We start from the raw sequence: 20,597 nt of genomic DNA, 5'->3' as shown, positions 1-20,597 counted from the left end.
GCCGTCACGCAAGCACAAGTCTGGCTCACAGCGTCTTACATGAACAGGGCAGCGGATACAGCATTCCACAGACTCAACCACTTACATCTTCTGTGAGCAGAGGTTTGGCAAATTAACTTTCGTGAGCTTCCTTTTTTGAGTCTGTTGTCTGAACAACTGAATAAAATAATGAAAGTGCCCCGCACAGTCATGGAAGATAATATCCCACTACTGCTTTTCTATCTTTATATCCCATCACCAAATCCGATCTTCGTTCCTTCATATTCAACTCTCATGTTTGCCTCCTCCTTTGAACTTTCAACTATTCCAATCAATGCACATGTTCCTAGACTGCCTGACCTCTAAGTATCTTTTCCGTATTCAAAAGTTACATCATCTTATTTACTGATCAATCATATTTGCTTACTTCTCTTACATCTTAACCTTGATTCTCCAGCTCCAAAACTTAAGCACCAAGTTCCCATTTTCCTTCACACCAACTGTTCAGACTGGTGTTCAAGACTTTCCATGGATTAATTTCACTTTCCCATCAGCACCCTTCCAAAAGGCGAGTCACCGTGTGACATGGTCACGTTCCTTCCCTGAACACGCTGAGAACAGTGCCCAGCACACAATACATCTCAGTGCCTGGCGGCATTATGCCCACGTCACTAGGCCTCACCTTCAGCTCTCACTACAACAGACTCCCTTCAAAGTGACAGGACTTCTGCAACCGTGTAGCCATCATTTTATCTAATTTCCTTCTAGCGGACTCCACAAATCACATCAGCCTCAGGACTGCATCCAGCAAACACTGGCTGTTACTACCACACCTGGAAGACAGCTTTCCGCCTTTTCTCTACCCTCATGTTTCCCCATTTAACCAACACAAAGCAATGTGTTGCAAACTGCAGGAGAATCAGAGATTCCTATCACCAATAGCCCAGCAAGCACAAATTCAAGAGGAAAAACAAACAGTATTTTGACAAAGAATCAGAACCAAGTTACATATAAAATACTGTGAAAATTCAAAGAAAGGAAATCTGAAAGACTGACAAAATGAGCAAAGGCTCCACGTAGTAGCTGAGATGACAGAATCACTGGAGAAACTGAGGCCCAGGAAACCACTAGGCACGGAACATGCAGAAGCAGCTGAGATCTCGGTCATCTGAGCTTCAGTGGCCCAAGGCCTACTAAAGCCTGACTCTTTGCCCAATCGTCATTCATCCTGTTATCGGTGATCACCACTTGGAATTATCACCTATCCAAGATTTCTGGAAACTACACTCTTTAACGATTCTATAAGAAATATGCTGTGTAGATATTTTCATGTATTCAGGTTATCATATAGAAAAACAAACTCTTTGCACTAGTTTATTTCTGATATCAACTTGCACACCCCATTCCAAATCCACTCCATTTGGGGGGATGAGGAAAATAATGTATGGGGACTTACATTATTCAACACAAGGAAAAGGGCAGATGCTGAGCTAATTCTTGTGTAAACTATCAGATAAATACAAAGGAATTAAATACATAATACATACTCAAAAACATGTACCTTCATCAGTATACATAATTATGAAATGCTCTTGATTAAAAGCGTCCAGAAACACCACATACAGGAAACAACTTCCCTTCATACAGCTCTTAACAAAAATACTAAAAGCTACATTCTGCCGAGTCCACCTTGCAGCAACCACCACCACGCAGTTATCTGCCATCCACAGGAGCGATCTGCGCCTTTCAACACCGAGGTCACGGTCCTCCATTTTTTTTAAATCCACTGTATTACTCCGCAAGAGTGCTGGTGACTTTTTCCACCAGCCACAGCACTCCACCTCTCTCCAAACAGGTCAAAAGTACAGTTTGTTTCACAGAATACTTAACCTTGCCACAGTACTGATATGGACGTCTGCTTCTTATCTAAAGATAGAAGCGATGGAACTACTGGAATCACTAAGAAGCGAAGAACTCACTCCGCACACAGTCCCATCAGAAGTGTGCACCTTGCACACTGGGATTCAATCCAGACTCCCACACAAGACCATCTGACCCACGGAGACCCCAGGGAGCCTCCCCGAACTGAACGCCGTCCTGTGTCCGCTGTGCTGTCACCACTCGCACCCCCGTCTGCACACTGCTGCCAGCCTAGGCCCTTCCCCTCCAGCCTTCTACAGGCGGCCACAGGGCCTAACGGGAAACACTTCCACCGACGCCGTGCCAACGTCTCGCCAGAGCCACGCGGGGCGATTCTGCACGTGACCCAGCATCCTCCGACCAGCTGGTGAGGGGCCGGCTCTCCGCTCAAGTTCACTGCCAGCCCAGCCGCCGCCACAGGTTGAACAGTCGGAGCGAGGGAAGTCTCAGCAGGCCGCGGGGCTGCGCGCACGGCGACCACGCGGAGCGCGGAACCGCACACGCCGCGCGCACCCCGGACCCACGGCGAACGGCTCCGACGGGGTCCCCGCCGCCGCCACCGTTCCTGGCACCGTCACGTGCGCGTCCACGGGCTCTGCGCCGGGCGAGCACCCGAGTCCTCAGTCCGAGCTCGCTGCGCGCCGGCCCGCAGGTGGGGTCGGAACCGGCCCAGGCCCGGCCCTGAGGGCCGCGCGCGGGCGGCGCCGCCGGGCCCACGTCGCGCAGGCACCTCGCCCCCCGGGCCGCAGGTGAGCCCGGGCGTGGCGCGGCCGCGCGCGCTCGCTCACCTTGCTCAGGACCCCGCAGCGCTCCACCGGCGGCCCGGACTCGGTCTCCGGGTCCTCCTCCGAGCCCGACGAGTTCCAGCTCTGGTTGTCCGACATGGAGGCGCGACGGCCGAGCGGGAGAGCGGCCCCGGCCGCCCGCGGACAGGGCTCTGGGCACGGCGAGGCCGGCGGCAGCGGGGAAGCCCGCCCGCCGCGCCTGGCTCCGGGCGGAGCGGGCAAGGCGACCGAGCGGCGAGGGAAGCCTGCTCTTCCGCTTCGCGGCCGCCGCCGCGACCCTGCGCTGCGCCCGGCGCCGCCGCCCGGCCCCAGCCGCTCGGTGCCACCTCGGACAGGGCGCGGGAGCGGAGGGAGGACGAGCCCAGCCGCGGAGCGCGGGTCCCTCACGCCGCCGCCGCCGCCATCTTCCTGCCCAGCACTATTTACCCTCCCGCCCCTCCCCTCTCCCCTCCCCGCCGGCTCCGCGGCTCCCCGGCTCCCCGCGCGGTCCCTCCCCGGCGTCTGACGCGCGGCGCCCAGGGCCCGGGTCCCCGCCGGCGACGCCGGGCGCGGAAGTGGAGCGCGCGGGGGGCGGGGCGGCGCCGCGCGGCATTCTGGGCGGGCGCCGCGCGGCCTCCTGGGAGCTGTAGTCGGGGCGCGGCGGCGGGTGAGTCGGCGGCGCGGGGCTGCGGGGTCGGCGGGTGGGCGAGGTTGCGGTGAGGTGGCCGCGGCGGCGGGGACCCTCCGTGCGGACGCGGAGGAGCGGGCGGGCTCCGGCGGCCGTGGCGGGAGTGTGGGCTTTAGCTTTGAGGCGCTCGGGGAAGGGAGGCGCGCCGAGCCGCGGGGCGGGAGGCGGGCGCCTCGGCTGGGCCGCACGCCGGCCCCCAGCGCCGTGGGCTCCGTTTCCTGAGGGTCGCCGGTAGTAAGGGTCGTTATTAAAATGCGGGCCACTGCTGACTGCAGGGCTGGGGAGAACCGCGGGCTCCGAGGGGGAAGCGCGCGCCCAGAACGAGGTAGCGGGGAGCGGCGACTGGACACGCGCGTGACGGGCCGCGGTCCTGCCCGGGCAGAGCCTGACAGCTGCGCCGCCGCCGGGCGGGCGCGGAGACGCGCGGACAGCCTGCGGGGAGGCCGCGTGGATTCCTCGGTGCTCGCGCTGCCGCACAGGCCCGGGGCTGTGGTTCAAAGAGAAAGACGAACGACACTGGGCAGAAAGTGCGCCTTCACCGCGTAGCCTGGAGATGGCCTGGTATGGCTAGACTTGCTATTTCTGGTTTTCTTGAGCGCTGGGTTTTTAAAATATCACCAAGTAAATGAATCGTTGAGAGGTTCACTTGGTAATGCAGTTTAGACTCACAGGAGCGTACGTTTGTTTTTAAATTGAACTTTGTTGTGTTTTATACCTTTTAAGGTTGTGTGTGGTTAAAACCGCCAGCATTTAGGTCACTGCATCACCCACTTGGTAGGAAATTGCTTCGTTGTATTTAGCATCGGTGTGACAACAGTGCCTTTTTACAAAAAGGTTCTTACTACGTTTTTCTTTGTAGTTAAACACTAAAGTACTTTTAGGTACAGAAAGATTTTCGTGTAATGATTACAACCCCACATTAGAGATTGGGGTTTACTTCATTACTGGCAATGGAAGGAAACTGCGGTGCTGGAGTGTGTGAGCTTTCTTTGTTCATTTGCAGTGATAGCTGTTGAGTTTTCTTTCTCACTTAGGGACTTCCCTGCCCGACCTCTGATAAATGCTACGTATCTTCTCATTTTATTTTGTGTTTACCATTACAAGTTTTTGAGGAACTTCATTTTATTTTTAGAACCTTGTGAAGAAACGGCATGTTTACAGTATTAACTATTTATGTTGTCTAGGTACTTTCAGTATGTGATCTCATTCCTTAAAGATCATACACAGAGGGTAGGCATTTGGCCTAGCTTTTGGGACTTCCAAATCCCATGTCGGAGGACCTGGGTTTGTGTCCAGGTTCCGCTTCTGATTCCGCTTCCTGATTATGTGCACCCTGGTGGGGGAGGGGGTCGTGGAATGTGATGACATAAGTGGTCATGGGTCTCTGCTATCCACATGGGAGCCTCCCCGGAACCTGGACTTCACTCCAGCCCAGCCTCAACAGTGGTAGGCATTTAAGGATTGAAACAGTGGATATGTATCTGTATCTCTCTCTGCCTGTCAAATCAAGAAAAGTAAATTTTAAGAAATCATCCATAAGCATTGTAGGTTTCATTTTACAGATAATAAAAAGTAAAACAAAGGGAGGCTTAGTGTCTGATCCAGGGTCATGGAGCCACAGAGTGGTGGAATTAGGTTTTGAAACCAGGTCTGATTGCACAGACCTCACGGATCGTTTTCTCTGCTTCAGAATACCTCTCAAAGTGTGAGTTGTGTGAACACTATATTCTGTAGGTAGTGTCAGGAAAACGTGCTCTTAACTAATACTTTAAATATCTTGAATTGGCCTGACTTGTTTACATCTGTCGTGTCTTATTTAACATCAACTCTAGAGAACTGTTTTATATTAAATTTCTCATATATTTGATGAAGAGACCACAGGGAATTTAAATAATGCTCCAAAGGTCACACAACTAGTAAAGGACAAAGTTCGAGTCTGAGCCCAAGAAGCCACGTTCTAGATTTAGTTCTCATTCTGCTGAAGTTCCCCATCCTTTCCACTCAGGCTTCTTTTTCTTCCACAGCATCTCACTCACCAAAGATAACACCACCAACCCTTCATTTCTGCCCCTGCCAAGATGTAGCATTCAAACCCCACAGGTGTTGGAACTGAGAATGTTGGCACTTTGAGCAACAAGCAGAGGAATGAGGGGGATATTTGTTACTGAAGCTGAGTTTGTGGTAGGAGAGGAGGTCTTAAGCTGAAACTGAAAACATTGTCTAATTGTTTAAAAGTAGAACTATAAAGACCCTCTGTTAACTCAGACTGCCATAACCAAGTCCTGTAGATAAGAAATTCCTGGCCTATTTGCTTCCTGTATATGTACCAATCCTACTGGATTAGGGCCCCACCATATGGCTTCGTTAAACTTTATTCACCAACTTATAAACCCTTTCTCCAAGTACAGTCATATTGAATGCTGGAGCTTCATTCAACATAAGAACTTTGGGGAACACATTTCAGTCTCTCACAAGTGCTTGTAGTTCCTGTTCACATGGAGTTTGTGTTGAGGATGCATTTTAAGTTAAAATAGTCCTTTGTTAGCTAACCTGGAACTATAACTGTTCTTTATAACATTCTTCCCACTTCAGACTGAACTGTGACCAGTTAAAAATCGAGCATTCTGGGACAGGAGCTTATTCTAGCAGTTAAGACACCTTTTGGGGCACCTGCATCCCTTTATTAGTGTGCGTGGGTTTCAGTCCTGGCTTCACTCCTGGTTCAAGCTATTCGCTGATGTGCACCCTAAGAGGCAGCAGGAGGTGATGGCTCTGTTGGTTGGGTTTATGCCACCCACATGGGAGACCCAGAACGAGTTTTCTGCTTCTGGCTTCAGCCTGACCCATCCCGGGCTGTTGCCATTATTTAGGGGGTTAACCAACCAGATGGGATATCTCTTCTCTCTCTCTGCCTTTCAAATAACTAAGCAACCTAGAGATCTTAATCTATTCAACTTATAGCAGCTGCTGTGTACCAGTTTATATAGAAAAACACCAAAAATGTATCTGTAGGGGTGTATCACAGAAGTGGTATGCAACAAATCAAGGTGTTCCCAACACCTGAGTCTTGTAAATTAGTTTCCAACTTAGAGTTAGTGATGTCACTCTTGGTCCACACGTTTTCCTCTTGCCATCAACAGAATTGGTGATTGTAGCATTAGGGATGCCAGTCAGTGTCTCCAGGTTTTTTCCCCGAATTACTGATCTCTGTTCCTCATGTTTGGGTGCATACATAGATAATGACATTTATGTCACTACTGTTGCCTAGTAGCCAAAGTTTATATGACACATCCCAATTTTAGAGATGTTAAAATATGAACTTGAAGCCATCCTATTGTTCCTGAGATTAGCACAATTTATGATTTTTCAGGTAATATGTTTGCAGTCAGTGTTTACTGTTGGGCAAGTTACATTTTAAATTATATATTGAGGACACCTATTTCATAAGCATTATGTTTAAGCACTGCATAGAATTGCTTTTGTTGTGCAATTAGAACTTTGCATTTAGGGCCAGTGCCGTGACTCACTTGGCTAATCCTCCACCTGTGGCGCCGGAATCCCATGTGGGCCCCGGGTTCTGGTCCCGGTTGCTCCTCTTCCAGTCCGGCTCTCTGCTGTGGCCCAGGAGGGCAGTGGAGGATGGCCCAAGTGCTTGGGCCCTGTACCCGCATGGGAGACCAGGGGGAGGCACCTGGCTCCTGGCTTCGGATCAGCGCAGCGCGCCGGCCGTGGTAACCATTTAGGGGGTGAACCAATGGAAGGAAGACCTTTCTCTCTGTCTGTCCCTCTCACTGTCTGCAACTCTTCCTGCCAAATAAATAAAATAAAATAAAATAAATCTTTAAAAAAAAGAACTTTGCATTTCTTGCCGTTATGCAATTGCCATATAAGGAATATCAGTTTTACCTTTATTTTTTGTGCATTTGTATAACTCTTGGGGTGGTTTTCCAAAAATGATCTGCTGAATGGAGAGCGTGAATAGAGAGCAGTGTGTTACCATCAGATCATGCTCCAGGGAGACTGTGAGACTGAGCCTCCCCTCACTCTTCCCCATAGCAGTCAGGTGGCATCCAAGCAAGCTGTCGGAAGGAGACTGCCAGGAAACCATCGTTTCAGAATGAACCACATTGAGAATAACCAGTTTATTATGGTTAGCCACTTGGGTATCGACTGTTATTTTTTCACATCAAGGCGTTTTTTGACTAAAGGGGCAGAAATACGTTCACAGTATTTCAAATGAGGACGTTTATTGTGATCTCAGGATGCTCAGCTGGACCACGTACATACTGGACTTGGGGTTTTCTGTCCATCTCTGGAACCTCATGGCCTCTTTCATCTCTGAGTTCCTGTGTTCTCAGTCTTTGTCTCTTTGAGCTCTCACCGTGTATGTTTGCCCTCTGTGTCTGTGCCCTCTCAGGGTCTCTGGCTTGCAAGTCATAGCAGCAGGCAGTTGGCCAAGGAGTGCTCTAATCAGCTTTTCCCAAGGGTGTGGGGTGTACAGCTACCCCTTTTGTAGTTTGTTTGGAGTGGGAACCTTATTAGAAACAATAGGCCATGTATCTGATGCATGTTATTTTCATTGTAGTATTTTCCTAACTGTAGATGGGAAAGAGGACTGGAGGTCTTAGGGAAAAATAATTCAGCATATATAAAAATCTTTTGTCTTGGGGCCGGCGCTGTGGCTCACTTGGTTAATCCTCCACCTTTGGCGCTGGCATCCCTTATGGGCTGCAGGTTCTAGTCCCAATTGCTCCTCTTCCTGTCCAGCTCTCTGCTGTGGCCCGGGAAGGCAGTGGAGGATGGCCTAAGTACTTGGGCTCTTGCACCCGCATGGGAGACCAGGAGGAAGAACTTGGCTCCTGGCTTGGGATCGGGGCAGCACGCCGGCCGTAGCGGCCATTTGGGGGGTGAACCAATGAAAGGAAGACCTTTCTCTCTGTTTCTCTCTCTCACTGTCTAACTCTATCTGTCAAATTAAAAAAACAAAAAAAGCTTTTGTCTAGCACCACACAGATAATTCATCTTTTCAAGAATATACTAGCATGTGATGTTTAAATGGATGTGTTAGACTGCATCTGTTTATTTTCACTCACTAGAGTGTAAGCTCCATGGGGGCAAGAACTTTGAACTTGTTTTCGTCTGATTTTTCATGTAACTTTTTTTTTTTAAGGTTTATTTCTTTATTTGAAAGAGTGACAGTAAGGGAGAGACAGATCTTCCACTGGTTCACTGCCCAAATGCCCACCATAGCTGAGCCAGGGCCAAGATCCAAGAACTTTATCTGGGTCTCCTACGTGGCTGGCAAAGACCTGAGTACTTGGAGCCACATCTGCTGCCTTTCCAGACACATTAGCAGGAAGCAGGATTGGAAATGGAGGCGCTGGGACTTGCATTGGCACTCTTACATGGGATGTAGGCATCCCAAGTGGTGACTTCACTGGCTGCAGCACAGTACCTGCCCCTTCCATAACTTCCTATCTTTAATCTCTAGAGTAGTGCTCAGCACACAGAAGGCGTTCAGTACAAGTAATGAACAGACTTTATCTCTGAGGTGATAATAAAATTCAAGATACAAGGTAGTGTGCTGATTATTGTAGGGGTTTCAAGATAGTAAAACCAAAAAACGGGAGCATTTTGAGATGTGGTCTTCTGCTCTCAAGGAGATGATCAGAGAAAACTGTCTAAGAAGGTTATCCATGCAGCTATAATTGAACTAGTGTTTTGCATACTGAAAGATGGTGCCCTTTTCTGTGCCACCTGGGATGGTAGACCTTGATCTCTGGTTCTGTTGTGTAACCCTCCTACTGTCTCCAGGATACTTGACCCAGCTTCTTTTAGTTTAAACAATAGCTGTTTGAAATTTTAAAAAGAAAAGAGTTCTTGTTTCTGGATCTCGTTCCACCAAGTTACCATGTAAACTTTTTAATGAATCTTGTTGCTATAAAGGTACTTTATAAATTGCTCTCTATGCCTTGCTGCTGTGCATGGGATATGCAACATGGCTCCTGAATCAAGTTCAGAAATCTAAAGGATTTATGAAACTTCTTCTGCAAGTCTCTCCCCTTCCCATTTTATTCTTGAGATCCTTATATGTGTCATTTTGAATAAGTTGGTTTTCTTATTTTGACTAATAGATTGTATTAGCCTTTCCTAGTTTTCCTATCAGGTCCATTAAAGAATCCTATGTGTTGCTGCTACTGTTTCTGGGTGTGAATCCTAGCTGGCTTCATCCCTAATAACCATGTGACTTAGGGAGTGTCTTTAATAAATAATGGCTTAGTAAGTGGAGTAACAGTATAACCATTCACCATTACTTTATGTATCCCAGTTGTGCTGTTATGTGCATTGGTACATGGATTTTTTTAAAAAAGATTCATTTTTTTATTTGGAAGGTAAAGTTAGAGAGATTTTCCATCCATTGGGTCACTCCCCAAATGGCTGCAACAGCCAGGGCTGGGCCAGACCAAAGTGAGGATCCATGAGCTTCATCTGAGTCTCCTACTCACTGGGAGAGCAGGGAACTGGATCAGAAATGGAGCAGGCAGGACTTAGTGCCCACATGGGATGCCCATGCTAAAGGCAGAAGCTTAACTGGCTGTGCCACAGCAACGCTGCCTCCTTCCCCTCAGTGGATATTTGCATAAGCATATCTAGGAAGATTTTCTTTTATATGAAATTTGCTAAGTGCATCTTCCTCTTTTTTATTTTTTTAATTTAAAAAATGATTTTCTTAGACAACAGACAGAACTCCTGTGGTTCACTTCCCAAATGCCCCCGGCAACTGGAGCTGGATCTGACTGAAGCTGATAGCTGGGATCCAGGTTACTCAGTCCAGAGCTCCCATGTGAGTGGCAGGAACCCAGCTACTTGAGCCAGCACCACTGCTTCCCAGGGTCGGCGTCTGCAGGAGCTGGAGCAGGGTATCTAACCCAAGTATCCTGTGGGAGGCAGGTGTTTTAATGCCCACCCCGCCTCCATTTCTGACCGTGGTCACTAGTTACAGAAGTGTAAAGGACCACAAGAAACTTGTGTGCGTCATCTTTAGTGAGAGTACATGGAATAATTGAAAGATATTTTTGTGACTTCAGAGCAGTGGGTATACAAACACTTATAAAGTGAATATAGGCATCTTGAAGTCATTACTCATCTGTGTATCTCAATCTTTTGTGTTGATGCGAACAAACAAACAAAAAAAAGATTGTGTCTTACCTCACCTGGCGTCCCATTGCAGCTGACTGTTGCCCCCATTTGAGATATTTGCTAAGATCCTCACTGGAGTGCTCTAAGAGACGTGAGTGTTGTCTTCCACAGACTCCTCATTTTCTAGCATTTTGTCAGCTAGGAATCCTGACAGTAACAACGACACTGATATGTATTTAACAGTTATATTATTATTGAAGAACAAATAAAAATATAAAATTGCCTGTCTCATAGTAGACGTTCAGTGGTATTAGTGAATCAAATTATTTTGTTGGTTGATGATTGAAAAGAAGCTGTAGGAGCCACAGTTCACAAGGTCCAGAAAAAAACCACCAGCACAATTAATGAGAGACCAAAGAACCAGATTCCATTGTGGGTTTCTGTGAAGAGTAGGTATTTGTTAGGGGCCTTACTCAATATCAGACATTATTTTAGGTTCATTGCATTTATTTTTCCATCACAAAAATCCTTCAAGATAGATATTGTTTTACATATAAGGAAATCAAAGCTCAAAGAATTAATAAAGTTGCCCCCAAGTCATAGGTAGTGAACAGTCTACTCCAGACTTTGGGCTTCAGGAGACTGCTGTATGTACTGTATTATATGTAGAATTGATTCTAGATTACAACTGTTATCCTAAATGATTTAAAAGCATTTGAGAATTTGCCAAAGCCAGATGATATTTTAGGTATGTTGGATAGTGTTTCTTTAATTTTACAGTTTTCTTTAAAAAAAAATTTATTCATGTGCTTCTTTAACTGCAGTAGCACATTATGTAACCAGTTTTTTTTTTTTTTCTTGTTAGCCTATACTAGTAAGTCTGTTTGAATTACCCATAAATAATTTAAAGACCTGTGGAGCCTGTTGTTATATCTTTTTGTCTTGTGTTGAACAGAATAATAATTGATTTAACCCTTAGTACTTCCGGAAAAATTACCATGACCATTTACCATAATTTTGTTTTTATAATTTTGAGCTACTTTATGAAGGGTTAAACACTTTTTTAGAAATTGTAATAAACATCGAAACACAGGAAACCCACGTTTTTATTCCATATTTTCCTGAAATAAGCAGTGTCTTTTGAGCATAACTGGACTTCTGTGCTCAAGCTCTTATCTAGATTCCAGATTCCATGTGCACTGTTGAGAGATTGTAGCTTCTTGTTACTTTTGTTTCATCAAAGTCTAACAATGTTGACATTTTATGAAGTTGTTAAAGAGAAGACAATCATGTTAGATCCTCCATAATTGTAAGCATTTTATTTCTATACAGTATTTATAAAGTCCAACAAATTTTTTATCTATCATCTTTCCACTCCCCTTTGTGTGTACATCTGCCGTAAATATTTGCTCACTTACAAACCGTATCAAGTAACTTGTAGTGCACGAGCGTCATAAAGGAGGGGAGAATGCTGTCCTAAGTCCTTTCAGCAAAATGCAACATTCCAAGTTCCGCTGGAAGGCGTGGTGTAATGCAGTCTCTCTGATCACTCTCAGGATGGGAGCCCTTACTTCTTCCTTAAAATTTGTTTCTTTCCTCTTTGTTTCTGAAAGTGTGTTGTCCACTCATTTATTCTTGAGTTCAGAAAATAGCAAGTGGGGCCAGCATTGTGGTGCAGTGAGAAGCCACCGCCTGTGATGCTGGCATCCTATACAGGCGCCGGTTCAAGTGCCGAGTGCTCCACTTCTGATCCAACTCCCTGCTAATGCACCTGGGAAAGCATTGGAGGATGTCTAAAGTGCTTGGGCCCCGCGCCCCTGTTGGGAGACCCAGATGGAGTTCCAGGCTCCTGGCTTCAACCTAACTCAGCTCTGGCGAATGTGGCCATCTGGGATGTGAACCAGTGGATGGAAGATCGATTTCTATCTTGGGGGTGGGGAGGCTCTACCTTTCAAATAAATAAATAAATAAATATTTTTAAAAGAAAAAAATAGCATGCATTTGAAGCATCTGACATTACCAGTCTGAAATTCTAACTCTAGGATCAGTTTTGCCATCATACTGTAGAATGCTGTTTGTCTCTACATTCAGCTTCGGACTTGTCTGCTAATTGTGAAACTCTTCTGTTTTGTTCTTTTCCATATTGGACAGAAAGTGAAAATTCAGAACTCTCAACTGTGTTCAGTGAAAGCTACAAAAATAAAACTACAAGAATTGTGTCTCAGTGGTTTTGTGCCTTCACGTATCTGGGAAACACTATGAAAACTGTAAGATAATACGATAAGATTGATGTTGCTAGTGGATCATCACTCTAGATGATTTCAGTCCATTTTAAAATATATTTTCATTAAAGCTGTTAAAAATAATTGACAAGTAATGTTTAAATAATTCCTAGAATGATGAAATAAGAAAACGCTTTAGATACAGGTAAAATAAACCCCTCTAGGTGTCATTATTTGTCTTCAGTTTATATAGGGGTCAAATAGATCTTTATAGTAAATTGCAAGATGAATTTTATTCTGTTAAAAGATGAATATCATTTTGGTCCTTTGGGAGGCTTCTCAGAAAGAATAAAACATGAAATATCAGTGCTTCCAAATCATGCTACTCAAAGAAGGAATTCAAAAGCTAAATTTGGTTCTTATATATCCCAGTGATTTACAGAGGATTAATATATTGACACTGCTTAATTTTATGTGACAACCAAACCTGAACTGCTAGCCATTTTAATTCACTCCAGAATGTAATAATTTACCCAAGTAAGGCACGCCTTAATATCAAAGCACACCTGAATGCCATTCTGGGTGTCCAATAAAGTAAACTTTTGCATTTTTAAAAAGTAGAAGGTAATACCACTGTGCATAGAGTAAATACAGAGAAAACCATCAGATCTCAAAAGGATAGAGAAGCAGCAGTAAGAAAAAATGTCCATGGAGAGTGCAGGCATGTGGGTTAGCTCGTTTCCTCAAGGTGGAGTGGACAAATCCAGATGTGACAACTGAGTCTGTCCCAGGTGGGTAAGTGCTAGAGGGTGGAGGGAGTGTTAACCCTTGGGAAGCCACCAAAGAGTCTGCAGCCTAATGGATGCTGTGCTGCCTTTGGTTCCTAGAGAAGATCAGTGCTACCAGCAAACGGCTGCCTAAACAAGTGGAATAGCTACACTTTGGAGAGAAAAATAGGATTTTAATATTTTAGGAATATGAAATGTATAAATTTTTCTGCTTTCAGTTTTCTTAGGTACTTCTGGTATGGAGGAGTAAGTGCCTACATATATCTATCAAATATGGAAAAATACAAAAGTCAACTGCCAGGAAGCTCTGGAAAGTGAACAAAGAGCAGTCATGTTTTGGAGGGCATGAAAAGTTGGCAGGCCGGCGCCGTGGCTCGACAAGCTAATCCTCCGCCTTGTGGCGCCGGCACACTGGGTTCTAGTCCCGGTCGGGGCGCCGGATTCTGTCCCGGTTGCCACTCTTCCAGGCCAGCTCTCTGCTGTGGCCCGGGAGTGCAGTGGAGGATGGCCCAAGTGCTTGGGCCCTGCACCCCATGGGAGACCAGGAGAAGCACCTGGCTCCTGCCTTCGGAGCAGCGCGGTGTGCCGGCCGCAGCAGCCATTGGAGGGTGAACCAACGGCAAAAAGGAAGACCTTTCTCTCTGTCTCTCTCTCTCTCTCTCTCACTGTCCACTCTGCCTGTCAAAACAAAAGTTGGCAGAGTGACCCATGCAGAGTGAGCGTCTCGTGGTTTGCCGCTTTGCCTTGAGAGCAGCCACAGGACACCGTAGCTGAAGTTCCAACAGAAAGCTCGCCATCATCCTGGCCAGAGGGATCAGGCGAGGTGGGCCCGGGTGACCTGGGCCTCCAGAGAGTGTGGAAGGATCCCCAGGAATGAGAGAGCTGAAGAACAGAAGTTCTCTGTGCTGACACAGTCCAGGCATGCCCAAAGCAGACCGAAAGCAGTCTGAGGTCTGAGCCTCTCTGCCATCAAACCCTGGTGAGCTTTCAGCCTAAATCTATTTGCTAAGACGGAAACATTCATACTCCTCAGTAGGACTGGGCAGAACCCAGAGCTCTCAGCATAGCACACACAATATCCAGGGCACAATCTCAGGTTATCAATAGAGTAACCAGGAAAATGGGAACTTTTTTTTTTTGGACACGCAGAGTTAGAGAGAGAAAGATCTTCCTTTTTCCATAGGGTCACCCCCGCCAAGTGGCCCTCACGGCCCGTGCGTTGCAGCCAGCACGCTGTGCTGATCCGAAGCCAGGAGCCAGGTGCTTCCTCCTGGTCTCCCATGCGGGTGCAGGGCCCAAGCACTTGGGCCATCCTCCACTGCCTTCCTGGGCCACAGCAGAGAGCTGGACTGGAAGAGGAGCAACCGGGACTAGAACCCGGGGTGCCGGGGCCGCAGGTGGAGGATGAGCCACAGTGCCGGCCTAGAATACTGATTAAGAGGGGCTGGCATTTAGGCATATGGGGGTAAGTCACTGTCTGCAATGCCAAAATCCCATATGGGTACTGGTTCATGTCTGGGCTGCTCCAGTTCCTGTCCAGCTTCCTGCAGATGGCCTGGCTCCTGACTTCTACCTGGCCCAGCCCTGGCCATTGCAGCCATCTTGGGCAGGGGGTGGATGAGCCAGCAGATAGAGGATCTCTCTGTTCCTGTCTCTCCTCTTTCTAACTCTGACTTTCAAATGAATAAATAAATAAATATTAAAAAAAAAAAAAGATTAAGAATGGAGACTTAGGATGGAATGTGTATTTGAATTTTGGCACAGATACATTTTGTAAACATAAGTGAATAATGTGAATTCTCTAAGCCTCCATTTCCTTATGTATTTTGTTAATAGTTACTCTGTTGAGTATCCAAATTATGAGTACTCCTGAGGAGTAATGCTTGCATATTACAAATTGTCGTTAATATCGTCATTTGTTTACACATTTTTAACTTACTGTAGTAAATATAGCCAATCTTTATGGGGCTTCATGGCTTCTGTTTTCATCAAAGTTGTTTTCCCCCACTTTGGTGGGCTCCTCTTATCCTGAAGAGGATAAAGTCACTGGTGGCATCGAAAGAGGGAACTAATTCTTGCTACTGCTTTGACTTCTACAGAGACGTTCCTAGGAAGGAAATGAGGCCAGTGCCGCGGCTCAATAGGCTAATCCTCTGCCTATGGCGCCAGCACCCCGGGTTCTAGTCCGGTCGGGGCGCCAGATTCTGTCCCGATTCCTCCTCTTCCAGTCCAGCTCTCTGCTATGGCCCGGGAAGGCAGTGGAGGATGGCCCAAGTCCTTGGGCCCTGCACCCCATGGGAGACCAGGCCTGGCTCCTGCCTTCGGAGCAGCGTGGTGCGCCGGCCGCAGCAGCCATTGGAGGGTGAACCAACGGCAAAGGAAGACCTTTCTCTCTGTTTCTCTCTCTCTCTCACTGTCCACTCTACCTGTCAAAAAAAAAAAGAGAAAAAGGAAGAAAATGTGGAAAAGATAAATTCCCTCTCTTAAGAACCAAGCAGGCAAACCTCAGTACCCTACTAAGTATGATTTTTACCATGAAAAACTTTATTCAGTCATCATTTTGTCCCACATAATGTCTTCTTGCATGTCCTCATTTACTTATTTTTTTGACAGGCAGAGTGGATAGTGAGAGAGAGAGATAGAAAGGTCTTCCTTTTGCCGTTGGTTCACCCTCCAATGGCCGCTGCAGCCGGCGCATCTCGCTGATCCGAAGCCAGGAGCCAGGTGCTTCTGCTGGTCTCCCATGCAGGTGCAGGGCCCAAGCACTTGGGCCATCCTCCACTGCCTTCCTGGGCCATAGCAGAGAGCTGGCCTGGAAGAGGGGCAACCGGGACATAATCTGGCACCCTGACCAGGACTAGAACCTGGTGTGCCGGCGCTGCAAGGCAGAGGATTAGCCTGTTAAGCCATGGCGCCGGCCTATTTTTTTTATTTTTCAAGGTATTTTGAAAACTGGTTATTTGCCTACTGGAGGCAAACTTCTAATTTAATGTGAATATTTTAAAACCTTAGGTTCTTTCATTTGAAATGAAAGAGGCATATCTGAAGTAGGTGGTCGGAGCCTCGTTAGTCTGAGTTGAGTTTAATCTCAGTGAATGCAACTGTAAGATATTCTGGACTTTGTTTCTACACTTGATTTACTATTAATGAAAGACATTGTCTGTTTCATTTGGCTTTTGAAATAGAATTCCTGACATGAAAAAGCCTGCAGAGACAGACTTCTGTCCCCTTCGCTGTGAAAAGCACATAGTGGAACACGCTGTCCCCTGGTCCAGCTGTTGGAGGCTCAGGGTGGTTTCACGCTCAGTCGGCTGTTTGGATTTTATTGTTGTCATACCTGCTTTTCTCCTCTTAACTTTGAAGTTTTCCTGTCTCAAGTTGTTTGCATCGTTTTAATAAGCTATCTCAAAATCTTTTTGGAAAGAAGTAGACAGATAGTCAAGGTGGGTAGGTAAGACAGCACGTAGACCAATTATTAAAGCAATCCATGCTTATAAATAAAGAATTCCCATGTGTATCCCTTTTTTATCCCAGATTGTTTTGCTGGGCAAAAGCTGATAATATTTCTCTTATGCATTGTTTTAAAGTGTCTGTGGTGTTAAGACAAGTCCTTAAGAATTTATGGGCGTAGATTCTTATCACAGCATTTCTTAAAATAGGGAAAAATTGGAAACAGCCTAACTGCCGTCATGAGGAAGCCATTAAGTAAAACATGGCCCAGCCATAGAGGTAACGCAAAGAAGCCAGTGGCTTTGGTGTTGCAGTGTTGGAACCATCAGACAGAAATATTTGAAGACCATTCTAGAGGCTAAGCAGACCCCAACAGGGTAAACTCACACCCAGGCATGTCAGAATAGCAAAGGAAATGGCCCACTATTTAGTCTTCATGTAGAATACGAAGGCATACATAGGGCTAAATCAGTTATGTCCACAATTTATGAGAGTATTTTTTAAAGTTCATGGAAAAGTAGAATTAAAAGGTAAACTTATTCTGGTACAAGAAAATTGAAATCCTTGCAAAGTTCAGAACATGCATTTTCCATGAACTTTTGAAGACCCTTCTATATGTAGATGTCAAAATGTTCAACATCATTATGTCTTTTAAAATAAATTTACACTATGAATCTGCTTTCTATTTCAGAAATGTGACTTTATCTGTTATCATTCCCATCAGTTTCCTGTTTACTCCTTCCATCAGTAGTCTACCAAACAACCACTGCTACTCTGTTTTTGTAATGTGTCACTAATTTTAGGTGTTACTTTCTTCATAGTTATAGGATAGTAGTAGATATGAGGGCTTTGAAGCTAAGTCTGAAATACAGGCCCAGACCTAACAACTGCGGACCGCATGACCAGGTACACGAGAGCCTGAAACACAGTCCCAGACCTGTTGACCGCTGATTGCATGAGCAGGTACATGAGGGCTTTGAAGCTAATCCTGAAACACAGTCTCAGATCTATCGACTGCTGATCGCGTGACCAGGTACATGCAAAATTAGCAGCTTAGCACCCTCATCTCACACATATCACATTTCTCTCAGCATATAGTCACTGCTTTTGCCAAAAAGTAACTGAGATGTTCCCTTTAATTTCCTGCTTTTCTGTGTGTTGATTTGCCCATCAGGTACTCATCCAATATAGATTTTTTAATTAAGAAGACCAGTGGTCTAGCAGTTTTTGTCTTGGAATTTATATTTTAATTGTACTAAGTATTCCAAGAAAGATTGCTTTAATTTTTTCCTTGCACAGAATTCTACCAAGAAAAGTGACTTGGCATAAGTTATTCCATTGATGTTTATATATTTAAATTTTTGTCTTTATTCAAATGAAAATACTTCTTAGTGTATATGCGTACAGCCATGCCCTAAGCTCTAGTCTTATCAAAGAAGATCCCCTTCTGAGTTCCCTGAGATGACCTCTGCACATGCGGCTGGCATCGTGAGAGTGCGGAATCCAAGTGGCAGGAAGAGCACCTAGGATGGAGTTGACATTCTTCTGTGATATGAACCCTGTGATATGATTTGGTTTTACACCTTATCACTTCTGCTTCTGCACTATCAGAAGCAAGTCTCTTTCGGGCTGGCCCTGTGGCATAGTAGGTTAAACCTCCATCTGTAGCAGTGGCATCCCATATGGTGCCAGTTAAGTCCAGGCTGCTCCTTTTCCAGTCCAGCTCTCTGCTAATAGCCTAGGAAAGCAGTGGAAGGTGACCTAAGTGTTGTGGCACTGCATCCACATGGGAGACCCAAAAGAAGCTCCTGGCTCCTGGCTTCAGATGGCCCAGCTCTGGCCATTGCAGCCATTTAGGGAGTGAATCAGCAAATGGAAGACATCACTCTCTGTTTTTCCCTATCTCTGTAACTCTGCCTCTCAAATAAATAAATCTTTAAAAAAAAAAAAAAGTCACTTCATTGCATTTGATGGTATCCATTTGTTGTACCTTTTTTTTTTTTTTAAATTTATTTGACAGATAGAGTCAGACAGTGAGAAAGAGAGACAGAGAGAAAGGTCTTCCTTTCTGTTGGTTCACCCCCCAAATGGCCGCTATGGCTGGAGCTATGCCGATCAGAAGCCAGGAGCCAGGTGCTTCTTCTTGGTCTCCCATGTGGGTGCAGGTGCCCAAGCACTTGGGCCATCCTCTGCTGCCTTCCCAGGCCACAGCAGAGAGCTGGACTGGAAGAGGAGCAATCGGGACTAGAACCTGGAGCCTATATGGGATGCCTGCGCCACAGGTGGAGGATTAACCTAGTGAGCCATGGTGCTGGCCCCATGTTGTACCTTTTTTTTTTTTCAGTAACCCATCCGTGAGGTATTGCAGGTAATTATTTTCCTAGTACTAGGAAATACATATATTTTGTTTGTAGATCCAATTTTGTTCCTTTTTTCCCACAAACATTTGTTTATTCATTTGAAAAGCAGCATTACACAGAGAGGAAGACGGAGAGAGATCTTCCATCTGCTAGTTTACTCCCCAAATTGCCCCAACATCCAGGGCTGGGCCAGGCCAAAGCCAGAAGCCAGGAGCTCCATCCTGGTCTCCTACATGGGTGGCAGGGGCCCAAGTACTTGGGCTACCTTCTACTGCCTTCCCAGGCACATTAGCAGGGAGCTGGATTGGATGCAGAATAGCCAGGATTTGAGCTGACAATTCCACATGGGATGCCAGCATCACAAGTGCCACAGTGCAGCCCCAAAACCAGAGTCTTATTTTAAACAGGATATAATCTTTTAAATATTTATTTTGTGGTTTTTTTTTGTTTGTTTATGTATTTATTTATTTTTGGCAGGCAGAGTGGATAGTGAGAGAGAGAGAGGGAAAGGTCTTCCTTTTTTTGCGTTGGTTCACCCCCCAATGGCCGCTGCAGCCAGCGCACTGTGGCCAGCGCACCGTGCTGATCCGAAGTCAGAGTTACACACACACACATACCGAGAGAGAGAGAGAGAATCTTCCCTCTGCTGGTTTGCTCCCCAGATGACTGCAACAACCAGAGCTGAGCCAGGCTGGGAGCCAGGAGTTTCTTCTGGGTGCAGGGGCCAAAGGACTTGGGCCATCCTATGCTGCTTTCCCAGGCTGTTAGCAGGGAAGTAGATGGGAAGTGGAATAGCCAGGCCTTGAACTGCACCCACATGGGATGCCGGCATAAATAAAAAGATTTATTTATTTATTTGAAAGGCAGAATTACAGAGAGGTAGAGGTAGAGGCAGAAAGTCTTCCATCTGCTGGTTCAGTCCTCAAATGGCCGTAATGGCTGGAGCTGTGCCAGTCTGAAGCCAGGAGCCAGGATCTTTTCTGAGTCCCCCACGCTGATGCAGGGGCCCAAGGACTTGGGCCATTCTCTACTGCTTTCCCAGGCCACAGCAGGGAGCTGGATCAGAAGTGGAGCAGCTGGCACCCATCTGGGATTCTGGCACTGCAGGCGGTGGCTTTATCCACTACACCACAGCGCCCCCCCTCCATTTGTTCTTTTACAACGATAGAATATACATGAAAAAATTACAGAAGAGCTGCGTAGTAGCATTAGTAGAACAAAGATTTAAGGAGAACTTTGAGGTTTTTAATCTGAGATTTCACCTGGAAACAGTTATGTTGATAAAC

The 20,597-nt window shown here is 46.2% G+C and overlaps 2 protein-coding genes across 7 annotated transcripts in view; one reads left to right on the top strand and one right to left on the bottom strand.

Annotated features, from left to right (window-relative positions):
* Positions 1-2,841, bottom strand: part of CERT1 (ceramide transporter 1) — a 112,182-nt gene extending 109,341 nt beyond the window's left edge. For 2 of the 3 annotated variants that reach the window (XM_062212570.1, XM_062212571.1), the window contains exon 1: positions 2,688-2,839. In XM_062212570.1, coding sequence (XP_062068554.1) covers positions 2,688-2,783 — 96 coding nt within the window. In that variant the 5' untranslated portion in view covers positions 2,784-2,839. Of the gene's footprint in view, positions 1-2,687 lie in introns of all 3 variants that reach the window. The other variant, XM_062212572.1, reaches the window with a different exon arrangement.
* Positions 2,587-20,597, top strand: part of POLK (DNA polymerase kappa) — a 71,664-nt gene continuing 53,653 nt past the window's right edge. Inside the window, exon 1 of one of the 4 annotated variants that reach the window (XM_062212567.1) lies at positions 2,587-2,648. The gene's annotated coding sequence lies outside the window, so the exon portion shown is untranslated. Of the gene's footprint in view, positions 2,649-3,297; positions 3,331-3,793; positions 3,913-20,597 lie in introns of those variants that run through there. The other 3 variants (XM_062212566.1, XM_062212565.1, XM_062212569.1) reach the window with 3 other exon arrangements.

This window comes from Lepus europaeus, chromosome 15 (assembly GCF_033115175.1).
Source record: "Lepus europaeus isolate LE1 chromosome 15, mLepTim1.pri, whole genome shotgun sequence".
Lineage (NCBI taxonomy): Eukaryota > Metazoa > Chordata > Mammalia > Lagomorpha > Leporidae > Lepus > Lepus europaeus.
This window is presented reverse-complemented; position numbering and strand designations above follow the sequence as displayed.